The sequence below is a fragment of the Ananas comosus genome, linkage group 7 (assembly GCF_001540865.1).
Source record: "Ananas comosus cultivar F153 linkage group 7, ASM154086v1, whole genome shotgun sequence".
NCBI classification, from domain to species: Eukaryota; Viridiplantae; Streptophyta; class Magnoliopsida; order Poales; family Bromeliaceae; genus Ananas; species Ananas comosus.
The window spans coordinates 1334029-1353751 of NC_033627.1; the positions used below are offsets into that span (position 1 = coordinate 1334029).

Genomic DNA, 19723 nt, shown 5'->3' on the forward strand with positions numbered 1-19723 from the left:
AAACTTTTATAAATTTACTGAAAAACGTAATAATAGTATATAAAGCTCCGCAACATTACCCAGCCCTCCCTCTGTATCCAAGCAGTTGCAAGTTACGTATTAATATCACTGTTTAGACCAAGCTCAAACTTAAAAAAAGTTTGTATACAAATTCGGAACTTAGATAGGACTCAAGCCAGGGAACATTAAGGCTGAGAGTTTCACATCGTGGGTTACATATTTTTTCGATAGGTTGGTACCAACACAAATTCATAATTTAAAATTATTTTTCAATTTTATAAAATTATTTAAATAAAATATAAAAAATAATAAACCCTTTAGCCACCAATATAATACTTGTCACTTTGTTCGCAGCTCAACGGTCCCACATGCGCCGTCGCCAAAACCCCCTTCTCTGTCGAATCCCCGAGCTATTAAACCCCTCGCGCCTCGGCGGAGGGCGGAGGGCGGAGGGGCACCAACAAATTCCAAAATGACGGACGCGTCCCTCTCCTCTCTCCCTCCCCGCCTCGCCTCCGCCTTCTTCCTCTTCAAATCCCTCCGCCTCCGCCGCCTCCGCATCTCCGCCCCCTCCCCCGCAAACCCTAACCCTAAGATCTTCTTCGCCTCCCACACCGGCACCTCCGAAACCCTGGCACGCCGCCTCTCCCACCGCCTCCGCTCCCTCGGCCTCCCCTTCGACCTCGTCGACCCTAAGCACTACGAGCCCGAGGACCTCCCCAAGGAAACCCTAGTTCTCATCGTGGCCTCGACGTGGGAGGAGGGGAGGCCGCCTCCCAACGCCGAGTTCCTCGCCCGGTGGCTCGCCGAGAGCGCCGAGGACTTCCGGGTGGGCTCGCTGCTCCTCTCCCGATGCCGCTTCGCGGTGTTTGGCGTCGGATCCGGAGCGTATGGCGAGGCCTTCAATGCGGCCGCGAGGGACTTCTCGCAGTGGATGAGGTCCCTCGGCGCCACTGAGATGCTTCCTGTTAGCGAAGGGGATGTGGACGGGGGAGATGTCGACGAGGTGTTCGATGCGTGGAGCGAGAAGGTTATTGGGTTACTGAAGGAGAAAGAGGAGGAGGGAAACGGCAAAGTTATTGGGTTACTGAAGGAGAAAGAGGAGGAGGGAAACGGCGAGCTTTTGGGATCGGGGGTGGAAAGTGACGCGTCTGATGGGATGGAGGAAGAGTCAGAGGAGGAAGCAGATGTCGAGGATTCGAATGAGGTTGATATGGAGGACATCGCTGGGAAAGCTCCTTCAAGGAAATCCTCGGTGACTTTGGTGAATGGGAAGTCCTCGGGGACATTGGTGAATGGAAAAGGTGATGGTTTGAGAGAAATGGTGACACCGATCATTAGGACGAGCTTAGAAAAGCAGGTGAGTGTTTTCTCTATCAAAATTTCATCTCGGGCTGCTATTGTTTACTGTTTTCTCGAGTTTGAAGTTGATGCTTCTAGCAGTAGGATCTGAACCTTAGTTGTATCCCTGAAAGCGCATACCACATTATGAACCGAGTACTGCCACTTGGATGTTGTGCCAAACATGCTTGCTGATGCCATCTCTGTTTGAAATTTGTAAATGTTAGCTGACAATGCATGTTCTGTGCTATTGCTATGTTGGCAGTTTTTTGTTGTCAATTGTTGTTTTTAATTTTTTTTCTCTTCGGATCTTGCATTATGGATGAATATATAGTTGCCGTGCTCCATTAGGTAAACTGATATTTCTATCTTTTCTTGCGTCATATTCACAGGGTTATAAAATAATAGGTTCACATAGTGGAGTTAAGCTTTGCAGATGGACCAAATCACAGCTCCGAGGACGTGGGGGCTGTTACAAGCACGCTTTTTATGGCATAGAAAGTCACAGGTAAGAGTGTTCATTTTGGCTGCAAAATTGAAAACTAAACCAATTGAACTAAGACAGTTTTGAGACAGTTTTTTTTTTTTTTTTTTTCTGTTTATTTGGTTCAGCTTGGTTCACAAACTTTCTAAAAGAATCAAACCGAAAATTAAATAACAATTTATATAGAGACATATTGTATATGCATAAGAGATGTAAAACTTTGTTTCATATGTTTATATAAACAATGTCGATTTAATGAAGACATATATGATTACTTTAGTATGTAATGATTTGTTATCATCAATCAATTAAAGAAATCCAACTTAAAGAAAAGGCTTAAACCAATTAATCAAATGTAACCAGACCGAACAGAGCAAGTGATCAGATGATGGCTTTTAAGACTGACTGTCACTTGGTTATCATATTGTATTGCCATATCAGTGTCAGTGTGCCATGCTGCATTTTCTCAATGAGGGTGCCCAAAAGGTTTACTTGTTTCATATTTGAAGTATTTTGCTTTGATTTCTCATGGCTTATCCTATGACATGTTGGAACAGGTGCATGGAAGCAACTCCAAGTTTGGCCTGTGCAAATAAATGTGTTTTTTGTTGGCGTCATCATGCAAATCCAGTTGGAAAGAGCTGGCGATGGAAGATGGATGATCCCCTTGAGATCGTAGATGCTGCAATTGACCAGCATACAAAAATGATTAAGCAGATGAAAGGAGTGCCAGGTATCTCATAAATGCTATTCAGTGGTGTAGAATATTGCGGCATTTGTCTCCCTAGGCTGTACAGTTAAATAATTATGAACATTATAGTTCCCATACATTTGAAGCATTTTGAAGCAAAATTTGCCCTTTCACTTTGGCGACAATTGTGCGTCAAGTATGGTGTTTTTATAACAACTTTTTCTTATGGTGCTCTCTTCTTCCATCATTCAGGCGTAAAGCAAGAGCGGCTAGATGAAGGTCTTTCTCCTAGACATTGTGCCTTGTCCCTTGTCGGTGAACCAATCATGTATCCTGAGATAAATACCCTAATTGATGAGCTGCATCAGAGACGTATATCAACATTTCTTGTTACCAATGCTCAATTTCCTGATAGGATAAAAATGTTGAAACCCATTACCCAGGTCATCTTTCGATTATATATGTAATATCGGTTGCTTATATGGACCTTAAACTGCTCATAGTGTGACATTCTGGTATTATTTTCTTTTTAATTTTTTTTTTAAACTATTGCAGCTATATGTCAGTGTAGATGCTTCCACAAAAGAGAGCCTGAAGGCAATTGATAGACCATTGTTTGGCGACTTCTGGGAGCGTTTTCTTGTGAGTTTCTATGAATATTATATGGAATTTTGTTGTGTGAGGCTTTCTTAAATGTTTACTAGAGGCTATCATATTGAATGAAATGTGTATTTTTAATTTAGGCTTTTGCTATATGAAACCTAAGAATTAAATACTTTGTGTATCTAGTATTGGGAAAACTTCAGATACCCCTCGTTGTATAGGTTGATTCCTAATCAAGCCAAATTGCTCTTGGACAGACTTATTATCATTCAATCAAGTGAATTTGCTATTGCTATAAGTTCACACAAATCTGACATGTATTTTTTTTTGTTTTCATGCGATAGGATTCTCTAAAGGCATTGCATGACAAAGAACAGCGAACTGTTTATCGTTTGACTTTGGTTAAAGGGTGGAATGCAGAGGAGATTGATGCATATGCAAACTTGTTGACCATGGGAAAACCTGATCTAGTTGAAATCAAGGGTGTGACATACTGTGGCTCGTGAGTAGCTTTAATTTTATATATTTTTCTTTTTCATCTGTTCCTCCTGAGCATCATGTGCATCCTGCTGATTTTGTGTTACTTAATTCTACAGGTCTGCCACATCAAAATTGACAATGGAAAATGTCCCTTGGCATTCTGATGTTAAAGCTTTCTCAGAGGCTTTGGCAGTAAAAAGCAACGGCATATATGAAGTTGCTTGTGAGCACGTCCACTCTTGCTGTGTCCTTTTAGCAAAGGTCGACAAGTTCAAAGTCGACGGTAAATGGTATACATGGATAGACTACGAGCGGTTCCAGGAGCTGGTAAAATTTTCTTCTTTACTTTAGTTTGTTTTACATTGTTACCGATCAATATTACTTAGTCACTATACTTTTGACAAGTCAGGTGGCTTCAGGAACGCCTTTTAGAACTGAAGACTATACGGCCCTTACACCTTCTTGGGCTGTTTATGGTGCCGAGGAAGGTGGTTTTGATCCAGGACAATCTCGTTACAAGAAGGAGAGACGCCATGGAGCTCGGAGCTAGTCTCTTTTAAACGGCCCTAGTTTGGAGTAGCGAGCAGCCAAACTATTCATGAGAAGATTTCTTAAACAAACATGAATATGCCAGTTCTGCCGTACGGTATGCCTAACCTACGTAAAATGAATTATTTTGTAGAATAGTTTTGTATTGCATAATTCTTAAAGATGCCGATTTATAGATATTTCGCAATCTGTCCTTTTCTGTATGAATTAATTCATCAGGATGGTTTGGCAAAAATATAGATTATCTCAATTAAATGAGAGAACGGGTCGAAGCAAAAGCTCCAACGTGAGTCTGGCTTATTCTTCTTTATTATTGTGAGGCTTTTTGGATTTGATTACTTACCGGCTGCCAGTGAGTTGCCTTATTATAAATTTAGGACACCAAGTTGCTTGCCTGGTGGACTTCCATCCTAAAAATTCTTTTCTTTGGTTGATGCTCCTGTATCTAGAGTTATTCTGTATCTTTGGCAATAAAAAGCAACGTGCGCAATTGTTAAACGTATTGTCATTCTTAGAATAAAGTCTGCCAGATTCATGAACTTAGGAAACACGAATTCGGCATATGCTGATTTGGATCGTAAAATAGTTTATCGCCATCTACGTATCTTTGCCGACAACTTACTTGCAGTTATTCTAGTTAGGTTCAACGATTCTGGCTGTTTAGTAGTTTTGAGACTTTGTCAGCATAGATCTCACATAGAAGTTAGAAATCCAAAATCTAGGAAATAGGGCAGTTGAATCCGAGTTGTGTAATATGGCAATGAATACCGTTGATTAGAGGTCTGAGAATCTCTTTCGTCGAGTAATTGATTACTCTGCAGTCAGATAATCAAACACGTTCTACTCTGAGATTCTTGCAGTTGTGAATCCTGGACCCAGATTATAGAGGACATCTTTTTTTGGATTAGTTATTCTATCCATGAGATTAGCCTTTGGTCCCTAGTTTTGAGGCTCTGCTTTTGCCTCAAAGGCAATTATTTGGCCTTCGTACCACTTTCCAGAGTTTTCATTGTACATCTTAAACATTCTTGTCCCTACAGTGTGGCTAAACAAGCAGTAATCCACCAACTCCTGTACCATTGCTATCGCCCCGAACTGATGAGCGTCAAACTTGTATACTTAATTTCTCTTGATAGTAATTGAAAGAAAGCGAACTCGTGTAAGCATATTTAAAAGTAACATAAAAACTTGTATAAGTTTAGCTATCGATGACGGGTAACATCAAACAATCCATAGATCGAGCAAACAACGGATGAGCCAACTGTCTGAAGCATGGCTCCAAAATTAAGTTCATAGCAACCTCATGATTGGCCCCTGATTTTGCTTTTACGTTTAACTTTTGAACTGAACATATAGTAAAAAAATTTTTTTACAAAACTTGAAATTAGAGCTTCCGTTGCTGAAGAGTGAAAGCAATCTCTATCAACCCGCTGTGTTTTGTATGCGTGCGAGTGGAGAGTTTACTGTTGACATCCTGACTTCAAGGGCCCCGAAAGGCCGGCCACCTTTGACCCTCCTTAAATAAGGGGAAGTTTAGTCAACTAGTCAAAACCATCTTATTTATTTGCTCACATTTGTGTCTTCCAAGGACACCTTCATTGCATAAAGCTTAATAAGAGTATTTCCTAAAGAAAATATCTGTAACCCAAAAATTCTAACCTGAAACTTTAAATTCTATCTTTCACAGGCGGTCAGAACTCTTTGAAAAAGTACATTACTGAAAATGCTTCCATTGCTTTCTCAAACAGCTTCGCCGAACACCTTACTCGACTGTCAACAGAGACTTTTTTTGGTCTTTTTAGCAATTCCAAAGATTACAGGCTGAAAGTGGTAAAGCAACCAACAAATTACACCCCTGGTGAGTAGTCTCCTCTCTCATCAGAATTAGCAAAGAAAACAACGACACCAAAACCTTTCCGAAAAAGCTAACCACACCTCAAAGAGAGAGAGAGAGAGAGAGAGAGAGAGAGAGAGGGTCAATGTGGATAAAATCATGAGCTTTTACGAGGTTGTTGGCTTTTTCTCCTTGTTCTGCTTTTGGCATGGCTTGTCTCTGCAGCCACGGCTTTTTTATCTGCTTGTGAGGCTGAGAGCTTCTCTCCTCGCTTTTCCTCCTCCTGCACCTGCGCCACCGCCTCCTCCTCCTTCTTCTTCTTCTTCTTCTTGGGTTCTTCCTCTCCCTCTTCCTCTTCCTCATCTTCATCTCCCTCCTCCTCTTCCTTTGTCTCCTTCTCCGCTACCACCACTTTCCGAGGCCGACCTCGCTTTCTCGCGGCCGGCGGAGCCGTCGGCTTCTCCGATGTTTCTCCTGTTGATAGAGTTGATCCCATCTTGTGTTTCTTCCTCCCCATCCCCCTCACTCGGCTCGACCAAACGTATCAACAATATAGAGGTACTGATCAAATACGATCCTTGCTAAGAAGATACACCTCTCAATCCTTTTCAGACTCTATTCTCCGATTCAACAACTTCAGCAGGTTTAACCAATCCACCGAGAATTGAATACTGGTCAATCGAATTAGCAGTAATCAGAATAAATATACACAGTTGAGAGACCATACTTACAGGGATTTAGATCAACTATTTCTCTCAAATTCCCCACCAATCGCAGATAATTGTAGTTTTCTCTCTCTCTTTCTTCTTCTCAGAATCTGAGAGGGGATAGAGCAGGAAAGGAAGGGCTACGGAAGGGAGGAAGAAAGGGCGAAGGCACTATCCGCTATTATTATTATTATTATTATTAAAATAAAAGCCCAGGCTCCCCAGTTGGTCCCTGATTGATTAATTATCCTATCCTTTGCTATTTACTAAACCCACTGCTCCACTTGAGTATTTGTTCCCTTTTTCGCTAGTAAAATATTAAGCCTGTACGTATGTTGAGTCTTTGGGTATTCTATTTATATAGAGACATCGTTAGTACATCACCGGCACTTCTAAACTACGCTGAGGGAGCTAAGAATACCAAAGACTCAACATACGTACAAATTAGATAGTGAAAGAAGGGGGAGCATATTTGCGACAACTCAGTGCGCAGAATACGTTTACACTATCGTGGTGATAATGGGCTCCAGTACGATCATTTTTGAAAATCTACACAAAGGGGCGATAATGGGCTCGAGTCCGATCATTTACCGGCCTAGCCCAGTAGAACAACATCAATTTTGAACTCGGAACAAGCAGAGCCCAGGTCCACCCACTACTCGGACGTCTCCACCCTGCTCAGCATTTTATACATCAACTGTTCTTAAATAATATAAGATAAAATAACTATTTTTCTTTATCAAAAATCTTACACAGATATGTTTTCTGCACATAGAGATATTTTTAGTAGGCTCAAAATATGAATTTAAATTAAATCAGAAGAACTGAATAAAGTCATAAGTCTGACGAATTATAAACTCAAGACCAACAGTGTATTATTACTCTTTTTATTTTCCTCTCTCATTGTATTTAGGACCAATTGTGTCGAACAATGAACATACTTTTTTCTTTTTCGATCGTTAAGATGATAACAATGCGGAATTAATCGCAACAGTCCCATTTTTTTTTTCTTACTTTTCCGGATATGTAAAAGATCTAACTTAGAACAATTTTGTAGTATATCATGTGTCAATAGAACCCAGAAAAATAAAATAAAACTGTTTCAGCGTCTCTTTATACAATTATACAGAAAATTTTATGTTATACAGCGGCAGAATACGAAATACTAGTACGCTTTGTACACGCGTACGTCCGAAGCATCACGGCCGTGACTCGTGGTGAACACGAGGACTCACGTGTGGGGCCCACGTGTTCGCCACACATCCGGGATATATAACCGTTACACCGAAGAGCATCACGTGCATGTTCAACACCTGGCGCTCTCACTGCCGGTCAGATTTATTCAGTCCACGCCCCTACCCAACCCGAAAACAACCGGACCCGGAAATTCTTACGTAGACCAGGTTTATGATGGACCGATTCCCTAAAACAAAAAATGGGGGATTTTTTTTTTTCTTTCCTTAGAACGTTGGCAATAGCTATTAGTCATTATATTAAGCATTCAATTAAATTTTCTGTAAAAATAAAAAAAATACTATGGGTATATTTATATATGGGTACAAATCTAATACATCACACATTTTAAAAATCACAAACACCTTTTAAGTATTTAGTATTGAAAAGAAAATATTGATAAATATATATAAAAAAAGATAAATAAAGTATAAAATTTATACTTAATAAATAGGTGTATGGATAATATTGTACTATATAAAAGTTGTTTGCTGATACATCCAAAGCATATGACCGGTTCTTTGATGACGTGGCGAACGATGTCCACCTAATAACCTCCGGTTCACAGTGGTTAGTGCTCCACTTCTCCCAGCCAAGCTATACAAGCTGTTCATTGACTGCGGCGAGCTCCTTCTTCGCCTCTAGAAAGAGAAAGGGAAAGGGAAAGAGAAAACGAGAGAGGGAGGGTAGAGAGAGAGAGAGAGAGAGAGAGAGGATGACGCTGGGGTTGATCAATGCGAACCCCGTAGTGCGCGAGACGAAGAAACGGATCGCGCGCGCGGAGGATCCCCACCCCGACGACGCCGTAGATCCCCTCGACGTTTTTGATATCCTCAAATCGATTCTCCTTTTTTTGTTTTTTTGCCCTAGATTTTTTTTCTGAGCTATTAGTTTGCTTCGAATCGATGCTGCGTAGATCGTAATTATGTAGGAATTTGATGATTTTATCTCGTTTTATTTTATATTATTACCCTCGTTTTTCTTCGGGGTTTTTTTTTCGATATATATATATATATATATATATATATATTTCCTTAACTTGGGAACAAATTCGGTGAGGGATATTAGGGATCCGGAGCATCCTTACTCGTTGGAGCAGCTCAGCGTTTTGTCGGAGGAATCCATCACTGTTGATGAGAAGCTCGGCCGTATACAGTAAGCGATTCGAATGCGCTACTACTATTTCTTTCTTTTTTTAGATTTTTTCTTTTTTGAGATCAAGAGTGTTTACTCTGAATTATTTTGATTGTTACATGTCATTAATTTGTTGGATTTTGGATTGCATCGGAATAGTTTTCATATACATTGGAATAATCTAGAATCTTTGGTAACGTTAATTGAGCATAGATTATTGTGATTAGATCACAAACATAAATATTTCTGTGTTCGTAGTTGTAAATCTGGAATTATCGTGCAATATCTAGGTCCATTGTTAGTTCTGATCTAATGTTTGTGGGAGTGACTTTAATTTTGGGTCTCTGCTTCCTGTGCTAACATATGTGGCATTTGCAGGATAACATTCACTCCAACAGTCCAACACTGTAGTATGGCGACGGTTATCGGTTTGTGTTTACGGGTTAAGTTAATGCACTGCTTCCCCCCACATTTCAAGGTTAGCAATTAAGTGTTACCTTAACACATTTGGATATGGTGGAAAAGATTGAGAAGTGCTCTTTTGTGGGTTTTCTAAACCCTGCAATGTTTTTTTAACCAATTTTGATTATTTTGAGATCATTGAGCTTGTTTTGTGTCTCTAGGCAAGTTTCGTTACCAACAACAAGGAAAATTGACTAAAATGATTGTGTCGATCTACGAATTTGTTGATCGTGTAGATCTAATGTTATAGGCATATCCTTGGCGGTCATCGAAGGCTTTGTGAACTAAAGTTGGACGGAGACATTGGTGTTGGTTACGATCCTTTCTTCACCTTTTCCCACTTTGTGATGATGTCCCATATATTTCTAGTTTACTATTGTGGATCCTTACCTAGGCTTTTGGGGCTCTATGTCGTTGCAGTTTTATTAAACTGGTCTTGCCTTCTTTATCTGCTGGATCTCTGCACGTTTATGTTCAAAACATCTAAACGAAGTAATTGTATCTATGAAGATGAAAATAAGAAAAGATTGTAATCATTCTGCACAAGTCTTTTTCCTCATGACATCTCATATATTGGCCTCTAAGGTTTTCGTGTTTGTATGGTATTCATCATTTGTAATGTTGGATTGTTCACCTAGAGAAGGAACGTGTGTTACTTATTTATACCTATAGTGCTTTTGATCTCTAGGATTTATTCTATGTTGTTATGCAGGAACCAATCCTTGCCATCTGGGTTTCTTAGAAAGGTTTTGAGGAGAACTCTTTTATTGCTAAATTATTCATTATATTTCTCAAATCATGACATTCAACTCTTTCGTTGGATGCCCTTGAACAAAATCCTAGCCTTTGGGAACAAAAATAGTCTGCTGGACATTGAACACCATTATCATATTCATCAGGATTAATTTTCATCTGGAGGATATGGCTCGTAGGGCCTTGTACACGAAATAGCCTTTTCTTAAGCTTTAAGTTATTTACTTCTGAATATGTGGTCTTTTTGCCAACACAATTGCTTTTCTTCCCCTGAATATGTTCTTGAGGCTTCCGCTCTCAGCCGGGTCTCAATAGCTGTTCTCCTTGTAAGACAATTTCCTGTTGTCTTAATACATTTACACTATGGACTCGAGCATTCACATATGATTCTCTTCCTCATTTTTGGCCAAATGAACTGCAGGTTGACATCAAGGTGTCTCCAGGATCCCTAGCGAATGAGGAATCAGGTGCGCACACATTCGCCATAGAAGTACTATTATCTTCTGTTACTGATATTGTCAATACTAACTAAAAACTGAGTTTGACTGATCAATATAGCTTTTAACATGGGCAGGTTCTACAATATTTTTTTAGCACGTTATGACTAACTTTGACTGCAGATTCTAGAATATGTACCTAGCTTTACGAGTGTAGAAATGCTCCATTCGTACTGTCTTTTTGTTAGTTAGTCTGTTTTTAACTACCCCTTCTGCCATTGTCTTACCTTCTATGTGACCGTTTTAATTTTTTAAAGTTCCCATTCTTTTTCCACACCAATGCTTATGTATCTTGAGAGTTTTTCCAGCACATTATATCATGTGTCAAAGTTTATTAAAAAGATGGTGAACTGAAATTTTTTACTTTTAGAGAACTTTGCCTGCACGGCATTGACTTAATGTTAACCTTGGATTTTCAGTTAACAAGCAATTGAATGACAAGGAAAGAGTTGCTGCAGCTCTGGAGAATCCAAATCTTCGCCAACTTGTCGACGAGTGCCTTTACTCTAATGAACTCTACTCTTACTAGTTCGTCTCTGAAGCCATCTAATTGTATAGTAGTTATCTGTTTTCTGCGACTGCTTGTTGGGCTCGTATTTAAAATTAGCCCGTCTGTTTTTCACTAGTTTGTCTCCAAATCCTCACTGTTGTTACCTAATACTTATAGCTTATATCTCTTTGTGAGCACTATCTTGCTTTCTGAACCAGATGTGTTTCGCTTTTATCATATGCCCTGTGATTTAAAGCGAACATTTCTGTGTTCCAAGCTAAATTTGATGGCTAATCTGTACGACGGTTGTTATCTCATTTTCAAATGTGAACATTGTTCTCGGGCCTGTTTGGAGAACAGTGACAACAAATCTCTCGCTCTTATGGGTTCTTAAGGAAGTCCATATTATTTTATTTTCTTCTGCTCATTGTTGAAAAGTTGCCACCGTATTCCAATCTCATTACTTTAGATGTAGCAGCATCTGCTGCCTTTGCGATATTGATAACGCAACCGTGGTCTTCACGTGTTATCTCAAGGTATAGTAATTTTACACCATAATCACTACTGATGGATTAAACAGGTTGTTAAAGGTTGATACCCGATACATATTGGCTAAAAAATATGTAACATATGAATTAGCAATTTGATGGGTTTCAGTAGCTTTTAAATAATACGTTGTAACAGAATCACACTGATCATGTTCTTCGCAATCTCAAGTAAAATTAAAAAGTAACCACAAGCACCGCTATTTCTATTGCGTACAATGATCCAAGAAGATACACATGCAGTTGTACACTAGGAAAATTTGCTATTATTTGAGATGGAGAAATGCAACTTCATTTGGCATTAGTCTAGCCATGGCATTGAAATAAGAGGCATTTGGGTATCAATTATCAACTATACCCTTTGAAATAAAGCAAATGTATGTTCTTCAGAAAAATGGCAGCTGCACCAACGCTTTATTTGTAACTTGCAGATCAGTCCGCTATCAGTTGGCCTCAGGAAAAAATCGACAAAAGATCGACAATAAGGGTTCTAGTAAACACGCGCTTTTGGTGGGAATGACTCGATCTCGTCATCTAGAGTGTTCATATGGACAGGCCGGTACGCTAGCCTGACCTTCCCGTTCTCCCAGTACCTGTATGTGGAACAAAGAGTTGTATTATGTAGACAGAAGATGCATAAATAGAATTTTATAGAAGAGAGCCCAAGCGTCCATACAAAATCGTGCTAGCAAGAGGGAAAACGTTTCCACAGGGAAAAAATGAAAAAAAGAGGGGGAAAAACTGCGAGAATGGTGCACTGTAGAAAGTTACTTGGCTGCTGATTTTACATGAAAAAGTAAGTGATATAATTTTTCTATTTTCCTCTTCTTTTTTCTTTTTCTTTTTTTTTTTTTTGTGCAGTGGGTAACTCTTTATTTTCTTCTTAACAAGCTGCCTGATGGGAAAAGAAAAGAAGATACTGATGACTGATGACTGATGACAAGGTGTAAATATAAGCTACTAGAACATATAACTTGTAAGCTTTTAATATTTACAATATTGAAGTATGGTGTAGGATGATGATTTTTGTATCATATTAATATTTGGCAATGGAAAGTTGCTTAAGCTAGAGTAGTTAAATAATCTCTACTTACCCTAGCGTGTGTTTCATCCAGTTCTCATCATCTCTTTTCTGCAAGAAAGAATTCAAACATCAAGTAAGAATAACGAGCACAGGGGCAACTGAGAATAACAAACAAGGTCAGAGAGATCAAAACACACGGTGAAATCTTCACGAGCATGAGCTCCTCTGCTCTCCTTCCTTGCCTCAGCCGAGTGCATAGTTATACATGCATTTATCAATAAATTTTCCAGCTCCATTGTCTCTATCAAGTCCGAATTCCTGCAACAAACGTTACAGCTCATATAATTCAGATGCCAGGGCAATGCATGTGTAGAGATATGAGGTCGCATTGCAAATTCATTGTAGAGGGATACTACCATATTAGACTACGGTCACGAACATTGACATCACGAAAACTCTCCCATGCCTTGTCAATCAGCTGGCAACCTGATAAAGTTACAGTAAAAATCAGCCCTTTTTAATTTTACTAGAAAGGCAAACTCAATACTTCTTCTACTAGACTATTACTATTTCAACTGCAAAAGCTTTTCGTTTATTGGTATATTAATAGTAGGAACTAAGAGAATTTGGGTCAACCAAAAATGGAACTTTCAATGTACAATTCATAAAGGGTACCTTCTTCTAATGTTTCCTGGGTTCGGAAAACAGCAGCATTATTCTGCATCACACGTTGCATGTTGAGACGGATCTTTGAGGTTGGGAGTGAACCATTCGAATTCCGCAACTTATCCAACCAGGCAATGGTCTGCTCTCCAGCATCTTTCTCAAGAGCCTTCTGGTTCTCTCCTGTAAAATTTCATTTATATGCTCAACAAATAATGATGCTAATAGTCACATAGAATTGGTCATAAACAAAAATGTCCAAGTTACTGAAAAACTTGCCTGGCTTGCAAATCTCGGCAACCCTGTTCGCACAAGCTCTTCCAAAAACTACTATGTCAAGCAAAGAATTTGCACCAAGCCGATTTGCGCCGTGAACAGAAGCACAAGCTGCTTCCCCAGCAGCCATCAGACCAGGAACTACTGCATCTGGGTCACTGCCTTTTATATGAACTACCTGCGATCCCAAGAAACAGAGATAAGAAGAGACTTAAGAATGTATATGTAAATGTAGCTATGAGAAATCGTTTAGGATCAGTAAGTAAATCCAAGTCAATATTACCTCGCCATGATAATTAGTGGGGATACCACCCATATTGTAGTGCACAGTAGGCAAAACAGGAATGGGCTCCTTTGTTACATCAACTCCGGCGAAAATAGCAGCTGTTTCAGATATGCCAGGAAGTCTTTCCTTCAGAACTTCCGGGGGTAAGTGATTCAGGTGCAAATAGATGTGATCCTTTAAGGGGCCTGCAGAAAATCAGAATAAACCAGGTATATAAAGAATTATTAAGAAACAGAACATGGACAAACTCAGTTGCATTCAGAGTTTAAGCTGGAAATGTTCTTCTTTTTTTCTTTGTTCTTTTTTTAATAATTCTCACCTACACCACGTCCTTCTCTAATTTCCATCGTCATAGACCTTGAAACAACATCACGTGATGCAAGATCCTTGGCAGTGGGAGCATATCGTTCCATGAAACGCTCACCTTCGCTGTTCCTAAGGATACCACCTTCACCACGAGCTCCTGAAAGATTAGAGGTAAATAGATGAATAATGGGATACCAAAATGTCAATATTTATGAAGCTTTGCATGATTACATATCAGCACAAGATTATACTGATATAACAAAATAAAGAGCAAAGAAACAAGGCAAAACATTTGATAACCTTCAGTAATGAGGCATCCTGCACCATAAATGCCTGTAGGATGGAACTGCACAAACTCAAGATCCTGGAGGCCAACTTTCAAAAAGTAAATGAGAAGAGAGATAGATGTAACAAACTACAGTCATATATTTGGTATAAACAACATGACTGACCTCGAGAGGCAACCCAGCACGTGCGACCATAGCATTGCCATCCCCAGTACATGTATGAGCTGAGGTTGCCGAGAAGTATGTTCTGCCATAACCCTAATGGATGAACCAAAACAAACTCATGATAGCAGCCAAATTTACAACAAAAGAAAGTTTATGTAATAAACTAGAAAATATAGCTCACCCCAGTAGCCAGGATTGTATTTTTAGCACGGAAACGATGAAGAGTTCCATCCTCCATATTTAATGCAATTACCCCCTGGCACGTTCCTGAAGTACAGTTTAGAAGGATTATAAATGTTGAATCAAGAAAATTGCCGTCAAGATATAATTAAACACAAGGATACTTGACCAATTTTCTTGTTTGAGAGGAAAGAGAAACAAATAAATAAGAAAAGAAGTCTCAGTATTAAATAAATACAGGGTGCTAAGAAGCAGCATGCTAGAAACATTCCAGAGAAATGGCATACACTTCTTAACAGTGTAAAGGCATTTACCAATACATAACCTGGGGCTGCAAGAATCCAACAAAGAGGACTTAACAGTTGAAGAGAAAAATTACTTATATTGGTCATTCAATAGAGAGGCATAACATACTTGAGACGAATGGTATATGAAGTTTTTACCTTCACGATCAATGAGAAGATCCAAGGCAAAATATTCCACAAAGAACTGAGTATTGTGCTTCATTGCTTGACCATACAAAGTGTGCAGCAAAGCATGGCCTGTTCGATCAGCAGCGCATGCACAGCGATAGGCTTGACCACCTGAAGATTTCACAAAGCCATGAAATTTATTAAAAATGGAAAAACAGAAGCCTTTACAAAAAATAGCCAAAAAGGCCGCAACTTCTGAATCTTCACCTTTTCCAAAATTCAAACTTTGGCCTCCAAAAGCACGTTGATATATCTTTCCATCTTCTGTTCGGGAAAATGGCAGTCCATAGTTTTCAAGCTCAATAACTGCTTTTGGTGCTTCTCTGCACATATACTGAATAGCATCCTGATCACCTGACAAGCTCAAAAGTGGCTGAATGTAAGTAACACTCAAACATTTGGTATTCAATAACAAGTATTAGTACCATATAAAACACTAAGCTCAGCCTCTGTATTTTGATGAAAGAGAAACAAATTTAAGTAATACTCTCTATAAAGGAGGAGAGTTTTTCCAAAATCCTCAGCAAAAGAAAATAAACTCTCAGCAACTATTTCTCATAAAACAACAAATCTGAACAGAAATTTTTTTTGGTTTGTAAGTTTTTTTTAAAATGTCAATCTGTCACTAGATAGCTCAAGTGGGAATGTTCTGTGTGCCAACTACATTAGTTAAAAGACTAATAAATTTTGCAATATGCTGAAGGATATGATTACAGGAATACAAATCATGACAAACTTGAGAAAGTGATTTACCTAGCCAATCGCTTCCTTTGACAGTATCATACATATGCCACCTCCAATCATCCTCAGTCATATTTCCAAGAGCAGCATTTATACCACCCTGCATGGGCCAAAGCATGTTTAATTGCATAAGACAGTGAGGCCTGACCGAAAAAAACTTATTTGGCATCAATAAGAAAGTGCATGTTGACCATTATTTGCATCGTCAGGCCTTCTCATCAAACATACATTGTGGTTAGTTTTAACTATTCGGATTATTTAGAACTTTCTCTTACAACAAGTAACCTGAAACATGTATAATTTTACAATCCCAAAGTACTTAAGCTTGTCATCATGTTTTGTTCTTGTTCTACTTAATTCTTCTGTATGATTTTATTTTATTTGCAATATACTCTAATATTTTTGACTATATCCACTGTATGTTATTCTTTTTAAAAAAAAAAACTTTTGTGAATTGCATATACAAATGCACATGCACCTGCCTACAACACTGGTGCTTCACAGTGCCTTAGCTGCCCACAGTTTATATGTTCTTTAGAACATTGGTGTATCAAATATCATGCAAGATCCGAGCATTAAAATATCGTATAGTGTTAAGAAAATCAAATTCAGATGGCAATTAGTAAAACATAGTAAATAATAACATACCTGCGCAGCAACTGTATGTGAGCGAGTAGGGAAAAGCTTGGTGATGCATGCAGTGTTAAACCCATGTTCCGAGAGCCCAATTGCAGCTCTGAGCCCTGCACCACCAGCCCCTACCACAACCGCATCATAAGTGTGATCCACAACTGTATACGACGACTGTCACAAGCCCAAATAGTCAACAACCATATGTGGATGATTTAAAACATCTACAAAGCTCAGATAATCAATTAGCTGCACAACAATATGCAAAATGATCTACATAACCCCACAAAATTTAAGATCAAATGCAGATAGTGATTGCGCTGGGAATATCAGACCTGCTAAGGGTTGAAAATAATTAGAAAAAAAAAAAACCACTATATTAACAAACAGCCAATACTTTAATGCAATTTAACTATACAGAAAAAATTCCAAGAGTACATTTCAAGCATCAAATTATGCAGCACCAATATCGAATGCCATCCTAGGGTAGTATTTGAAATAAAACAGGTGAAAACAACAGAAAACATACAAAATCTCTGGCTCTATCCAGCTATATTACTCAGTGTAATATTCAAATCGAAACGTTCACTGTCTACATCCAAGTAAACGAGTATCTTAAAAGACAAACAACAAATTTCCACAATATAATTTGAATCAGAAAAAACAGATGAAAGATCGAGCTTAGCTAAGCATAAGAAGCCCAGATAATCTAATGCTTAGCCCAGATAATCTAACAAAAAAAAATCAAAACAGACACATCACATTAGAAAATCAAAAGAACAAGAAAAAAATGCGTTAACTAGGGTTGATTCGTGAGCTCAGATCCAATAACAGGAGCACAAATCCACGAAACAAGCTATAAAACCTAGATGGCATCAAAATCACAACGGATCAAAGCAAATACCGAGCTTGTGGAGAGGGATCGCGAAGAAGGGGGCGATCGCAGGAGCCCTTCGCCTCCGATCGGAGGCTGCTTCTTCGCGGAGAGGCGCAAGGCTCGAGATAAACAGCTTCGCCACATCTCTCCTCGATCTCTCGCGATCAAAGATGCGTCGCTCTCTCACTGTTTTAAACTAATTTAAAATAATTTTTTTTTTTAGAATCGCTTCGGAAATGGTGGAGGGGAGGAGAACGGGAAAGGAGTCGACCACGGCGGGAATGGGGACTCCCGTGGGAGGAAAAAGAGCACTCGTCGCACTAGAAGCTCCCCAGTGATACAACGTTGACCTTGTATTTGCACGAAATTGCGATCATGCCACTTATCAATGTTTGTGATTGGATTGGTTAACCGTGACAAATTTGTTAAGAAATTTTTGCATATTATTGTATGTTTGCATACGTTTTTAGTGCTAGTCAATGAAATTTTTGCATATTATTGTATGTTTGCATACGTTTTTAGTGCTAGTCAATCCTAGTATTTACTATTTAGGCTTTGTTTGGAAGTACTGTAAAAACAAGTATTGCAAAGAAATAGAATATCTTAGCTGTGATATACGAAATCTTAGTAAATTCGAAAGGTGGCATTAATGTTTCGCCAAAAATTTTTATAAAATGATGTTTGAATGTACTTCTTTTAATTTTAAAATACATAACCTTAACTCTGAACGTCTGTAAAAACAAGTATTGCAAAGAAATAGAATATCTTAGCTGTGATATACGAAATCTTAGTAAATTCGAAAGACATCAAAACAGTTTCGCCAAAAATTTTTATAAAATGATGTTTGAATGTACTTCTTTTAATTTTAAAATACATAACCTTAACTCTGAACGTCTGTAATTTTAAGTAAAATCAACATGAGATTTTACCTCTAAAAAAATACAAAGCTGATATCTTCTCTCTCTATATCTCGAGTGGTTAATTTATTTTTGTCATAACTGTTTTGATGTATTATATAGTTAATTTAAGGCTACTTTTTTTAATCAAAACTATTTTAGATGTATTATGTGGTAAATTATAGATGTATTTTATACGATAAATTTTTTTTGTCAAATTTGTAAATTAANTTAGTTAGTAGTTAGTTCATATCTATATAACGGGGCTTAAGAGACTTAAAAAAAAGATGATAAGTGGGATGATATATTAAAGTTTGTGCAGTAACCAAAAATAAACCCTATATAGATATTCAGAGGTACCGTGCACATACATTTTCATAAACAAGGACAAATGTACGCATGTGACGCCCCTTTTCCCATACAAAGTTAAGTGTTCTCATATAACAGGGAGTGGCGATGTCGTAATATTCTGCGAAGCCAAGGGCAAATGTCGTACCAGGACCACAAAGCCTGGGGTAGCGACGGTACGGGAGGTTTCGCGCTGAGGAGAAGCGCTTTTGTAGAACGCTGTGGTCATAACGGAGGCCACGACTCTGGCCGCAGCGAACGAAGCGCGGCGCTTCTAATTTCCAAACATTGCAACCGAGGAAAAAAGTCGCAAAGAGGAATTGGTGCTCCAATTCACGACAAACCACGAGAGGCACCACAAATTTCACATTTCAAATTATCAGAAGCTTGTAGAAGGGAACATTATGATTTATGCGTAGCGTCATTAATATCTAATCATATGCCATTGTACAAACAATGAATGAAATGCGTTTTCACACAAGGGGAAACAAAAAAAATTTCTGTGAAAACTCTTACCAACTCCCCGTTCTCTTCTTTCTCCTACTCTAACACAGTTTCTTTTTTAGGGCTAACAATGACACATCATCTTCAACAACTCATGACACCAATCATTCAATTTAAAGAGTGAGGACCAAGGTGGAACTAAACTAAAAGTGCGATTTACACTTAAAATAGAACATCTTAGGAGACCATATATAGTATTCTACTAATAAACTTTAGAGAACAGAGAGGGCATACTTGTTTCTTTAGCAATCTAAGACCCCTCAA

The 19723-nt window shown here is 38.6% G+C and overlaps 4 protein-coding genes and 1 long non-coding RNA gene across 5 annotated transcripts; 3 read left to right on the forward strand and 2 right to left on the reverse strand.

Moving 5' to 3' along the window:
- Window positions 374–4486, forward strand: LOC109712755 (S-adenosyl-L-methionine-dependent tRNA 4-demethylwyosine synthase). The gene is made up of 8 exons (XM_020236506.1): window positions 374–1360; window positions 1734–1849; window positions 2383–2558; window positions 2769–2959; window positions 3072–3158; window positions 3464–3621; window positions 3716–3926; window positions 4009–4486. The coding sequence occupies exons 1-8, from the start codon at window positions 473–475 to the stop codon at window positions 4147–4149; spliced, it is 1968 nt and encodes a 655-aa protein (XP_020092095.1). The 5' UTR covers window positions 374–472; the 3' UTR covers window positions 4150–4486.
- Window positions 5325–6055, reverse strand: LOC109712842. The gene is made up of 2 exons (XR_002216979.1): window positions 5808–6055; window positions 5325–5664 (listed from the first exon to the last, which is right to left on the reverse strand). It is a non-coding gene; the product is annotated as an uncharacterized LOC109712842 (long non-coding RNA).
- On the forward strand, window positions 6052–8484 carry LOC109712841 (vegetative cell wall protein gp1-like). The gene is made up of 2 exons (XM_020236615.1): window positions 6052–6540; window positions 7838–8484. Exons 1-2 carry the CDS (start codon window positions 6142–6144, stop codon window positions 7856–7858), a joined length of 420 nt encoding a protein of 139 aa, XP_020092204.1. The 5' UTR covers window positions 6052–6141; the 3' UTR covers window positions 7859–8484.
- Window positions 8491–11671, forward strand: LOC109712840 (protein AE7-like 1). The gene is made up of 5 exons (XM_020236614.1): window positions 8491–8751; window positions 8974–9077; window positions 9435–9534; window positions 10693–10738; window positions 11188–11671. Exons 1-5 carry the CDS (start codon window positions 8638–8640, stop codon window positions 11295–11297), a joined length of 474 nt encoding a protein of 157 aa, XP_020092203.1. The 5' UTR covers window positions 8491–8637; the 3' UTR covers window positions 11298–11671.
- LOC109712839 (succinate dehydrogenase [ubiquinone] flavoprotein subunit, mitochondrial-like) lies at window positions 11976–18012 on the reverse strand. Its single transcript, XM_020236613.1, has 16 exons — window positions 17739–18012; window positions 16853–17008; window positions 16217–16304; window positions 15671–15817; window positions 15434–15574; window positions 14992–15077; window positions 14811–14903; window positions 14659–14722; window positions 14372–14515; window positions 14050–14237; window positions 13770–13944; window positions 13503–13673; window positions 13244–13313; window positions 13025–13145; window positions 12898–12935; window positions 11976–12396 (listed from the first exon to the last, which is right to left on the reverse strand). Exons 1-16 carry the CDS (start codon window positions 17853–17855, stop codon window positions 12294–12296), a joined length of 1902 nt encoding a protein of 633 aa, XP_020092202.1. The 5' UTR covers window positions 17856–18012; the 3' UTR covers window positions 11976–12293.